This window comes from Myotis lucifugus, unplaced genomic scaffold (assembly GCF_000147115.1).
Source record: "Myotis lucifugus unplaced genomic scaffold, Myoluc2.0 scaffold_130, whole genome shotgun sequence".
Classification (NCBI taxonomy): Eukaryota; Metazoa; Chordata; class Mammalia; order Chiroptera; family Vespertilionidae; genus Myotis; species Myotis lucifugus.
Genome location: NW_005871178.1, coordinates 2,660,416 through 2,671,864, shown reverse-complemented (window position 1 = coordinate 2,671,864; position 11,449 = coordinate 2,660,416). Strand labels below are relative to the sequence as shown.

The 11,449-nt window shown below is 44.5% G+C and overlaps 1 protein-coding gene across 1 annotated transcript in view; it reads right to left on the bottom strand.

Moving 5' to 3' along the window:
• The window catches only part of SLC1A1 (solute carrier family 1 member 1), a 63,484-nt gene extending 52,041 nt beyond the window's left edge, over positions 1-11,443 (bottom strand). Inside the window, exon 1 of the mRNA XM_023758440.1 lies at positions 11,272-11,443. Coding sequence (XP_023614208.1) covers positions 11,272-11,362 — 91 coding nt within the window. The 5' untranslated portion in view covers positions 11,363-11,443. The remainder of the gene's footprint in view (positions 1-11,271) is intronic.
• Positions 11,444-11,449: the final 6 nt, after the last annotated feature.

Sequence of the window (11,449 nt, the reverse complement as noted above, 5' to 3'; positions counted from 1 at the left end):
CGATATGCTATTCCATACATAACCCTATACTGTATATTTTATGAATCAATAAAAAATTTACAATTTTTAATTTATAATCCTGTGTTTTCTATCAAAATTACTTCTTGTGTGAATTTTGGGACACCCTTTTATAAGTAGGTGCAATGCTATGAGTGTGATAACCTATATAAAACAGCACTTTTTTTTTTTTAATTCTCAGGAAACTGAGATAAGAAAGAGAAGTCATAATAGTAGTAAGAGTAGTAGTTCCATACAATACTGAAATTGGACACAAGATAAGATAAAGACCTCTGTATTCATATGCTTATCTTTACCTGGGTTTGTAATCTTCCCAATTCTCAGGCCCAGGAATCCAGGCACACCTGCTCAAGGCCATTCTTGGGGACCCTTCAGGACCCTTTCACAATCCCATCTCTTGTTGAAGGCCATTGGTACATTGCAGCTTTCTTATGGCACTTACCACATGTAGGATCATGTTATTTTTTATTTTTATCTATTAGGCTCGTGTTACTAATATCTGTGCACATACTGCATCTGGCAGACTAAGACAAAACACAGACCTCAACTCTGCATCTCTTACCAAGAACATCAATACTTGTTCAATTTAAATTGAGTTTCTAATTGAATGCTAAATGAATAATTTTCACAGCAATGCACAATACTTTTCATCTTATATGCACATTCCCTTTGATTAACAGTGGTTGTCTGGAGCATAGTTTTGGGGATTCTGCACCGTAACAAAGCTCTATGGCAAAGAGGGCTGTAATCAATTAGTGATGTCTGCCTAGGTCAGGACTGGGGGTGGTGGTGCAAATGCAGTATAACTTGGGAAGGTAAATTAAGGGTTATTAGAGTACAGCAAAGAGAGATTATCTCTGTGTAGTCAGAGAAGTCTATATGATAAAAGTAAAAATTAGATCTTCAATGATGGGTAGAACAATAGTGGGTGAAACATAAGCAAAAGTACTAGAGTAGGAAAGTACAACACAACCAGGTAAAGCAAGGATGAGGCAAGTTCAAATAGAAGGTTTACAAAGAATGGGGGAAAGGACTAAATGCTGTAAATGCTCCAAGTTAAGGGACAGAATAAAGAATAGCCAAGGGACAGAGAAAGGATGGAGCAAGAGGGAAGATAACAGGCTTTATTTAGTTATGTCCAAGAGAGAAGTCTGCAAGAATGATTTGAACTCTCTCTTTTTTTAAAATCCTCACCCAAGGATATTTTTTCCATTGCTTTTTTTTTTTCTTCCATTTTTTATCATCCCCGTAGTCCATTGATTTTTATAAAGAGCGTGGAAGGAAGGGAAGGGAAGAGAGAGTGAGAGAAACATTGATGGGAGAGAGGCACATCGATTAGTTGCCTCCTGCACACACCCTGACCAGGACCAGGGATGGAACCTGCAACTCAGGTACATGCCCTTGATCTTGACTGGGAATGGAACCGGTCACCCTTTGGTATGTGGGCCAATGCTCTAACCACTGAGAAACACCAGCCAGTGCTGAATTGAAATTTCAATTAGGTATATCAAGGTTTGCCAGGAAGGAAGTGGCCTTGCTTAATGGTTAATAACCTAAGTTTTGCAGTCAGGCAGTCCTGGGTATAAATCCCAGCTCTGACTCTGACCTCAGCTGGATAACTTAAGCCTTGTAAGTCCCAGTCCCCTCATCTGTAAAATAAGTAAATGCCCTACTTCATTGTGCTGAGGGTCAAATGGGGAAGAAATGTGCATCAATCTCATAGCAAGCCCTCACTAAATATTAGCTATTACACTTGGTTAACCATAAGAAAAAGAACTTTACAAAAGAGAAAATGTCTTCCTCATTGTCTCATAATTTGGGGAATCTCATATGAAACCTATACAATAGTTAGGTGGCCCAGAAAACAATTAAGTATATGAAATACGCAGAGAAATAGAGACAGATCACTTTATTTTCCAGTAATGGGAAGAGGCTTGGACTTTAGGCTTTCTATAGTTAAGCATTTCTGGGGATGGTGCACTTTTTTCTTGACTTAATTCTTTACTGAGTTACAAGGAACCAGGTAACTCTCAAGCAATAGAACGGTGATAGAAAAGTAATTTAATTATATGATCTCACTTAAGCTCTCTCCTCTAAGAGATTCCCTCTTAGTTGAGTAACTAAATGCAGTTTTAACCATTTGAGAGCACTGAGCCCTGAGATGTTGTCTCAGTGCTGTAATAAGAGTAAAGACACACAGGGTGGACCCCCTCTAAGGCTCTTTCTGAATTGAAATTCTGGCCCCAAAGGCCATCTCTTTGCTTCAACACGCAGACCTAGCAGAAAGTCCCATGATGCGAGACTCAGGAGCCTTCCTGGACACATGAAGATTTGCTGTGACAACTGTCCTGTCTGTGCACATGGTTAGGGACTCTGCAACCAGAAGGGCCCAGGGAACAAAGCCTTCAACTTGAGCATGGAGTGACTGGTGAGAGGGTCTTATCTCCTCGCTGTGGGCCTGGGTCTCCAGGTGGAAAATGAGGCACAGTGTCCTCCCAGCCTGAATGAGTGGGGATGGCGGCCCTGAGCTCACACAGCTGGGCCTGGACCTGGGAGAGAAATGATCTGGGACACCCAGCGTGAACTGTCTGTGAACGGGGCGGGGTCCATCCATCCCAGAAAATTCAGGAGTATTTGCTAGGAAGGAAATACCCTACCCCTGGTAATGGGACAGACAGTCCAAACCCAGGGTTAGCAACATTTCTGGCAAGGAGCGAGTCACCGAAACACTTCCTTTCCATTAACAGAGGTGTTACTGTGCAGCGTATTAATTGCAACAGAGCACTCTTTGTTGCAATGTGGGGCTGTTTCTTCAGCAAGTATAATGAATTACCTCCTTCCAAATCTATCTGTGAGCTAAACTATAGCTCCGTAAGTGAATTATTGGCTTAATAGTGCCGTCTCCAATACTGCCTTCTATTAGACGTATGTGTAACATTCAAAATAGGAAAGGCCATTGAAACACGTGCTACTCTAACAGACACTGCTGCAGGGGAGTTTAAATGGGCCACTGGATGGCATCTAAAATGAGTGCATTTTCTTTGACAGGGCTCAAGTCCCCACAGTATACCTGACCCCAGATCTCCAGCGACACCAACACCAGGGAGGCCTGCAATTCCTCAGGCAAACAGAGCTCCTCTGGCACAAGGCGTGTCACCGACTCCCTCCCCACAGGACAGTTATTTTCAGTCTCAGCTCTGTTAAAGGTAATCACAATTTCTCACAATTAATTAATGTGGAAACCGTTTTCTCTCTGCAAGCAAGTGCTCACAGGATGATCCCACTTAAGTACACCTTGTCTGGCTAACCCAGGGTTTTTACCCATCTGAGGCACTACTCGAGCCCTACCACATCCTGACTTAGCACACAGTAATTTCTTGTGTCATGTGAAGCTTCCCTTATTTCTTACCCCTGCTGCTCAAATCTGTAAACACTGCATCACAGATTAAGCAACATCTAACAAGATGCTGAGTATTTATCAACCATCTTCTCTTTTCTGAGTACGAAAGCTGAATAAGTCAGACAGACAGACAGACACACACACAGCCCCTTTCCCTTTTCTATGCACTTTAGTGATTTACAAAGTCCTCCCTACAGATACACTAAGAATGTCTCTATACCAACCCTGATGTGCAGAGTCTAACACTTAAAATAAATTTTTAAGATTCATTTTATAATTTTGTGTCTAGATAATTTTGTGTGAGGTTTTGGTTTGATAGACTTTAGGCACATACTATGCCTAGAACAACCAAATATCAGAATCTTTTTAGTGATTCCCTAAATCTGGTGGGTTCTGATTTGATTTCAAAAATAGGCACTCAAAGCCCAAAATTCCTTTCCTAATTGTTCAATATGTGGAACTCGAGCCAAGCCAGCCAAAGGAACTTTCTTTCTAAGGTACATAAGTAGCTGTGTGCAAAATATAGATACTAGTACACATCTAGAAATAGCATAGGTTTACTGAACTCATATTACTACTCTAATGGATAATCTAATACTGACACAAAACATTGCCCTGGTAATAGCCCCATATACAATTTACATTATTATACTCAAGTCACTGATTAAACAGTTCAAATGCAGAACAATTGAGTCAACGTCAAGGTCATTTTATCCCCAGTAATGACCTTTAACTCTCCCTCAGTTCCCATGGAAGAGTTTCTCTGCCTCCTAGCAATGAACCAAGGAATTACTATACAATCATAGAGCTAAAGGATCATAAAACTAAAAGGAACCCCAAGAGATTTTCTAACCCAAGGTCAGCAATTATTCAGGACACATGCTACTACTTCCTGATCCTAAGCCTTTGACAGACATCAGCAATCAATTTCAGAACTTTTGTTTCCAATCCATTGTCAACAAACCTATCGTACAGGATATAAATGGGAGCTGGCACATGAATGGAATCCTCTTTGCTCTTCTACCTAATCTAAACCCCTCTTCTTTCTGATAAGAAACAAAAGCCCAGAGAGTTTAACTATCTGATATACTTTCTTACATAGCTTTTGAGTGTCTCATTTACTTTAAGATCTCATTTTATTTTCAAGTTAGACTTTGAGCTCATTTATTCACTCAATAAACCAAGACAATGCCTTACTAACTCTCTGGGTCGTAAATGACTCAACAATTCAACTCATGTATTGAGACTACCAGCCTTGTGACAGGTGCTGTGGGTACTGAGAGGACCAACACAGAACTCCTTCCCTCAAAGACTTATGGGCAGTAAGAGAGACAGAAAATTAGAATATATTCTAACTAATGAATACCAAGTAGACATTGGTTCAGTACAGTGGGAGAGCATCATAATTCTTTTCAAGCTGGTGTCCCTCCCAAAACTCCCTCTTCTGCTAGAGGTCACCCCCTCCTTCTCCTGTGGACCAAACCCAGCCAAGCCCCCTCAGGCTAACCCACGGAAGACGTGGCATAGCTGTCTTTTCCTTTCCACTCCCAATGCGGCTGTCCAGTGGAGGTCTCCATCTCTCCCTGCCTGGACCTTCACAGTAAACCCCTGGGGGTCAGCCCACCTGCACGTTTGCCCTCCTTGGATCCATTTTCCACATCCATCCACCTCAATGATCTTTTCTAAGCACAGCTCTAACCTTGTTACTACCCAATTTAATTCATCCTCAGGACCACGTCCAAACTCGTCAGCATGGCATTGCAGGTCCCCCAGGATCTGCCCCTGACCTCCTGTGCAGCCTGGCTTTTTTGTTTTTCCCTGTCACTCAATTGCACCCTCTACTCCAGTCACACCAAGTCACTTAATTAAAAGGTAGGAAGGGCAGAATTTAGAGGCAGAAAGAAAAGCAAGGCGGCCTCATGGGCAGAGGGGTAAGGGTAGGTCTGAGCCCAGAGTGGAAGCCAGCCTGGCTAAGCGGTCTGGCAAATGCCACTGGAGAGGTGTTTCTCCACTGCACACACTGCAATTCTGAGAGCCCCGTGGAGACACACTGCTGCCCCTTCTCAGCCTCAGTGCATGGTATAGAATTCCTATTCCCCACTCCACCACGGCTCTCAACCAGGGGACCATGACTCCCAGGTGGGTCAGCAAGGAGATGGGGAGCAAGATGTAGGAGGAGAAGCAGCCTGAAGGAGGAGGAGGGAAGGAACAGGAACATCTGGTGTTGCCAATTATTATTTGAATCTCAGTTTTCTCATCTATATAATGGCAACAAAGGCTACTTTATAGTTGCACATTTTTTTTCCCCATAAGCATTTCCTAAGATTTCACTAGCCATGATGGAAATGAGATTAGACAAGTGTAACAAGTAAAATACATACATACGTTAACTGCACTAGCCTCCTAAACTGGTATCACTTTTTCTGCTCTTGCCTCTGCAGTCTATGGTCAAAACAGGGGCCCGGGAGAGCTGATTAAAATACAACCAGACCATGTCACTTCTCTGCTCAAAACCTTTTAATGGTTTCCCATCTCCCAGTAAAAAGTCAAAGTCCTCATAATAGAAGAGCTTACACCATCCTAGTGCTCTGTCCCCATCCTAGCCTCCTGCCTCATCCACCCTTCCTCACTCCACGCCATGTGCTTTCTCAAATAAGCCAGGATGCTCCCCCAGGTAACTGTGCCCATGTTCCCTCACCTCTTTTGTCTCAATTTGATCATCACCTTCTCAACAGAGCCTTCCCTGTAACCCTATTTAAAACTGTACCCCCAGCATCCTCTCTAACTTATGTTACTCTAGAGCAGCGGTTCTCAACCTGTGGGTCGCAACCCCTTTGGGGGCCGAACGACCCTTTCATAGGGGTCGCCTAAGACCACCGGAAAACATATATATAATTACATATTGTTTTTGTGATTAATCACTATGCTTTAATTATGTTCAATTTGTAACAATGAAACTGGGGGTCACCACAACATGAGGAACTGTATTAAAGGGTTGCGGCATTAGGAAGGTTGAGAACCACTGCTCTAGAGCATGCTCATCCTCTAATCTAATGTCTTTTACCAATTTATTTTGTTTACTGGTTACCTCTCTCCATTTAAACATAAGTTCCAGGATGACAGGGTTTTTACTGTTTTATTCACTGCTGTATGCCCTAGCCCTAGAACAGTCCCTGGCACACAGTAGGTGCCCAATATATATTTGTTGAATGAATGAATGATTTAAGTGTTGGTTACTGCAGGTGCATTCCAAGGCTGAGCTGATTAGAGGCCCAGCAGTACCAGGCCTGGGACCTGCCACAACAAATGAGCTTCATGGAAAACGAAACATATTTTGAACACTGCGGTACGCAAGGCTCCGTGCAGGTGATGAGCTGGGCCTGGAACTAGCCTGAGCTGTGGCTCGCCCCTGTCCTCAGGGACTTCACAGACACATAAAAACAGATAGAGCAAGAAAGCATATCCCATGATTCAAATTAGCACCGCCAGATATACACCTACAGGAACTCAAGTGCAGGAGGTGCAAGGCTGAGGCAAGGGTATTACTAAGAACGGTTCCTGGTTGTAGACAATGGCATCTGAATCTAGAAATGATTGCTTCCTTGGGTACTCCAAAGAAAATTATTCAGAATGAATAAGCTTGCCAGCTCTGTTGTGTAAATAACATCTATTTCCTTTCCTGAGAATCCTTAAGCTAGAAATCAGATTTTCTAAATGATTGAAATAAAGCATAAACTGTCTTGAAAGACAGAAAGACCAGGCTTTATGCTGTGAATAGGGTACGGACCCCACGAGTGCTTTACCAAGATTATGCACAATATGAGCATTGGGTGACCTGAATCAGAATGCCCTGGCACAGAATTCTCACACCGAGATTCTGCGTGAACAGAATTCCCACTTGAAACACAAAAATTCTTCCCTCACTGTTTCAGCCTGTTAAACGAATTGAGAATTGGGCTATGGGGCACAAGACAAAATGATTAAGTCTTTAAAAAAAGCATTTAAAAAATATCCTTTAAAAAAATTGAACAATGCCCTGGAGGCTGGTATTTGGGGAACATTTGGCCCATGGGCTGTATTAGGCCCAAGAAATCATTTGGTCTGGCCCTGCCAAGGCATTAGAGGTGAGTTAATTAAATGTTCGACCAAATATAGCAGGCTGATTTTTAAGGTGATAATTTGTATGGCCTGCGAATGATGTTATAAATATCCAAATGGCCCTTGGCAGAAAAAAGGTTCCCCACTCTTGGGCCTTAGACAGAGCATGTCATCAAAACACTCGAATCACCTTGAACTCTGTAGTATAAGGCAGACACTAAGCAGAACAGACCATGAGACTTTATTTCATAAGAAAATATTAACTTCCTCAGAATAAAATTATTGCGATTTACCTTAAGATAACATTTATTAAGTGCTTATTATGTGCCACAACTGTGTGTTTTCACACTATATTAATCAACCCTGATAACAAAGGAAGTCATGACAAATATCCCTATTTTCCAGATGAGGACATTGAGGATCCCAGAGAATAAGAGATTTGGCTAAATGGTAGAGTCTGGTAGTGTCAGAATTCAAATCCAGCACTCTAGACTCCAGGCTCTGTGCTCATTCTACTACACTACAGAAGCAGGAAAAAGCCTGTGAGAATTGTAATGAAGGCAACAAAACTGTCCCTAATGGTGCCTGCATAAAGGCCTCTCATCTGAATAGCCGAGATATTATTTCTAGGATGCCGGAAGCCGGTCCATCCTTGCTGCTTGACACAATCGCTGTAGGAAAGAAACATCTGCACAGCATATGTTTCAAGGGACCTGGCATATATAGCATATTGTTCTTAATATGTTTGCTCTCCTTAGAGCCATGTGTTTTAACCAAGGTCACCTCTCCAAGAAAGGTTGTTTCCCCAGGTGGGGATTTTCCCCTGAGGTTAGGGAGGGGATACAACCCCTTAACTAAGTGCCAGGCGGGTAGTTAATCACTTTAACTACAAACAATAACACTTAAGCTACATAATCTTTACTCCCTGGAATGGAGATAAGAAACGCCCTAACCTTTGCAATAGAAATTGACAGGATTAAAATCGACTGGTATAAATACAGATGTAACAAGACAATAAACATCAGATCCTGATCAATTCCTAACCAGAACTTGGCCAGAATTTCCCTGGAGATCCTAGCCAGACCTTGGCTGGAGATCCTAACCAGATCCTGGCTAGAGATCATGGCTAGGCTGCTGATCAACTGAAGGCTGTCTCCGTGTCATTCCTTCTTCACCAACTCTGTCCACACCTTTGGGGACCCCTGGACCTGCTGGGATTGGACCCCAGCACTAGGACCTTATAGGCTTTCACAGAAATTAACAAATTTGGTTATTTAACTATTCAGTCCCATTATCTCATGACTAAGTATTTGAGAAAATGTTTAGCAGTTAGCGTCTTCTTTCCATGAAAACAATGAACTTTCACACCTAAGAAAGATATACTATGTCTTGAAAAATCAAAGACTTTAAGCTGTTTCATACTTTTGCCCCTCATTTTAATAATAAAAATATTTGAAAGTGTCAAGGCTGCTGAATTACACAGCAGGGACCCAACATTTTAATGGCTGCAATCAGCCCTACATTGTGCCAGGGTAGTTAATAAATTTAAGAGTTCGTACATCTTTAAGATCCACATGCTCAAAGGTCCAGAAGGGACATTGCATGAGAGTGTTTGTGATTTTCTGTATCAATTAAGATCATAAAAATAAACTTAATATCATGAACTAGTAAGTTCTTAGGAATGAACTCAGCGTCACTGCTCTAAGTTGGCTGGAATTTCACTTCTGGTTAAACCAATGAGACAACACAAACAGGTATACTAGTAATCCCCACACAGGCCCAGTGCTCTGAAGAAAGAGGGAAAAAGGAGGATCTCGGGAAGTGCCTGTGATGGATGGGTTCACTGGGGGTGGCCCAGGCTTGACACTTCTCAGACCAGGAGCAGAAACACTAGGGGACTCCCCTGTGCTGCTCCTGGAGGGGCAAACGTCTAGGAATACTTCCGCTGGGCCCTCACAATTTTTATATGGGGGTTTTCCTTTCTGAATCAAGCTCCTGGGCTCACTCACATTAAAACTGGGGGGAAAATGACCATCAGGACCAAATGCCAGGTTTGCAGAATAGGCATGTCATCCTTCTTGACTCCAAAGATGTACCTACACAACAGGTTCTAAAGGCCAGGGGACAACTGCTCAAAATCCTTTCCAAGCCAGCAACACGCGGTTAACAGGCGAGTCTCTCTGGAGAGCCCCATGGCCGGAAAAGCAGGATTCCACTTCCACAGGGAATTGGGAGGGAAATGTCAGGCTAGGTTTACCCTTGAACTGTCCTTACACGGAGACAGGAAAACAATCAAGATCATCTCATCTATTTGGCCGCAGGGAAATCTAATCACTTTCTTTGTGTCATGTGTCATTTGAACAGGGTGGGGAAAAACCAATCTTCCCTAAAACCGCCCTAAGCCACTTGACCCTTCTAGGGAGAGATACAGTAGAGCTAAGTGGTCAAGACTTGGTTCTCTACTTCTCTGCTTTCCTCCCACAAATGGCCTCTGCTAAGACAATTAGAGAACGCTACTTATTTACTAGAAACCTGACTTGACTTTGCACAAGTTTCTGGAGGAGCAAATCTGGGGGGTTAAGTGAGGGAGCAGGCAACACCAACTATTCTGAGATGCAGAAGTAGCAGCAGCAGACAGGGGTGGAGGTGAGGGAGGTGGGGGGGGGGTGCGGGCATGCATTGGACCAGGAATCAAACCAAGACCTCCTGGTTCACAGGTTGACGCTCATCTACTGAACCATGCCAGCTGGTGGGTCCCAGCTTCTGTTTCCAAATGGAAGGTGGGGACTTAAAAGGAGTCTCACCTCCTGTGTGTCCTCACCTGTGTGAACTCACAGAGTAAAGGAGACAGACATGGCTCCTGCTCAAAGAGGAGCATCCCAGAGCCCAGGTTGTAAAACAGACAACCTGGCAGAAATCCAGAATCCTAACAGGAACCACTCACACCGCTGAGCAATGGCTCAGACATCCACCCAGTGCAGCGATCTGTCAGGAGTCAATCACTTAAATACGTTTTTGTTGAAAAACAAGCAAATATGACTTGAAAATTATTTTCAATAGAAGAACAGTGTGGAGGAAGTTCAGGGAGCCCATGTCTACACATTAGCAGGTTGGGGAAGGAGGAAAACTGAGTTCTGCTGGATCTCTTCTTCCCACTCCCGTCACCCCAGCATTTGGCACGAATGTGGCAGGTTTTCAGAGCCCGGGTGCCGGCAGTTCGTGCTCGCTGCCTGGGAAGGCGCCTTTCCAGCCCCTGCCCCCTGGGAAGCAAGGGCAACACCCCCCACCCTACGCCCTGGCCGTCCCAGGCTAAGGTGCCTCTTCCAGTCAAAGGAGAACTGTAATCCACATCTCTGTCCGGGCAGCGTGGTTCAGACCAAAAATTGGGGAGCAGATACCATTAAACACATACACACACACCATGTTTGCTTCCACTCGGGAAGAAACCGGAGCTACTTGCTTCCCTTTCCCCTTCCAAACCCTTTTGATCGTTTTGGGTAAAGCAGGACCCGGCAGCTCAGCTCCTGGGGCACCCAAATGGGAGCCCCGATGAGCTTTGTTCTTCCCAGGCACAAAACAACACCGTGGGCGAGGCAAGCTCCCGCGTGGGGTCCGAGGCCGAGAAGGCGCCGAGGGACCCGGGCACTGGCTGTGCAACGCCTGGCCCACCCTCGCACCCGCCCGCCCGCCCCGCACGCGGCCTGGGCGCTGGAGCGCGTGAGGCTGCGCGCGTCCCCACCCTCCGCGCCGCTCACCTAGCACCACCGCGGCGACGGTGGAGAGCAGCAGCCAGTTATTCTTCAGGAAGCGCTTGTGGTCGCATCCCTTCCTCGCCAGTTTCTTCATGGTGGGCGGTAGGGCTTGGAGCCGCCGCGGCGGCCGCTGTAGCGCGCAGTGCTCGGTGGTGCGCGTCGGGCCGGCGGGGGGCCGGGG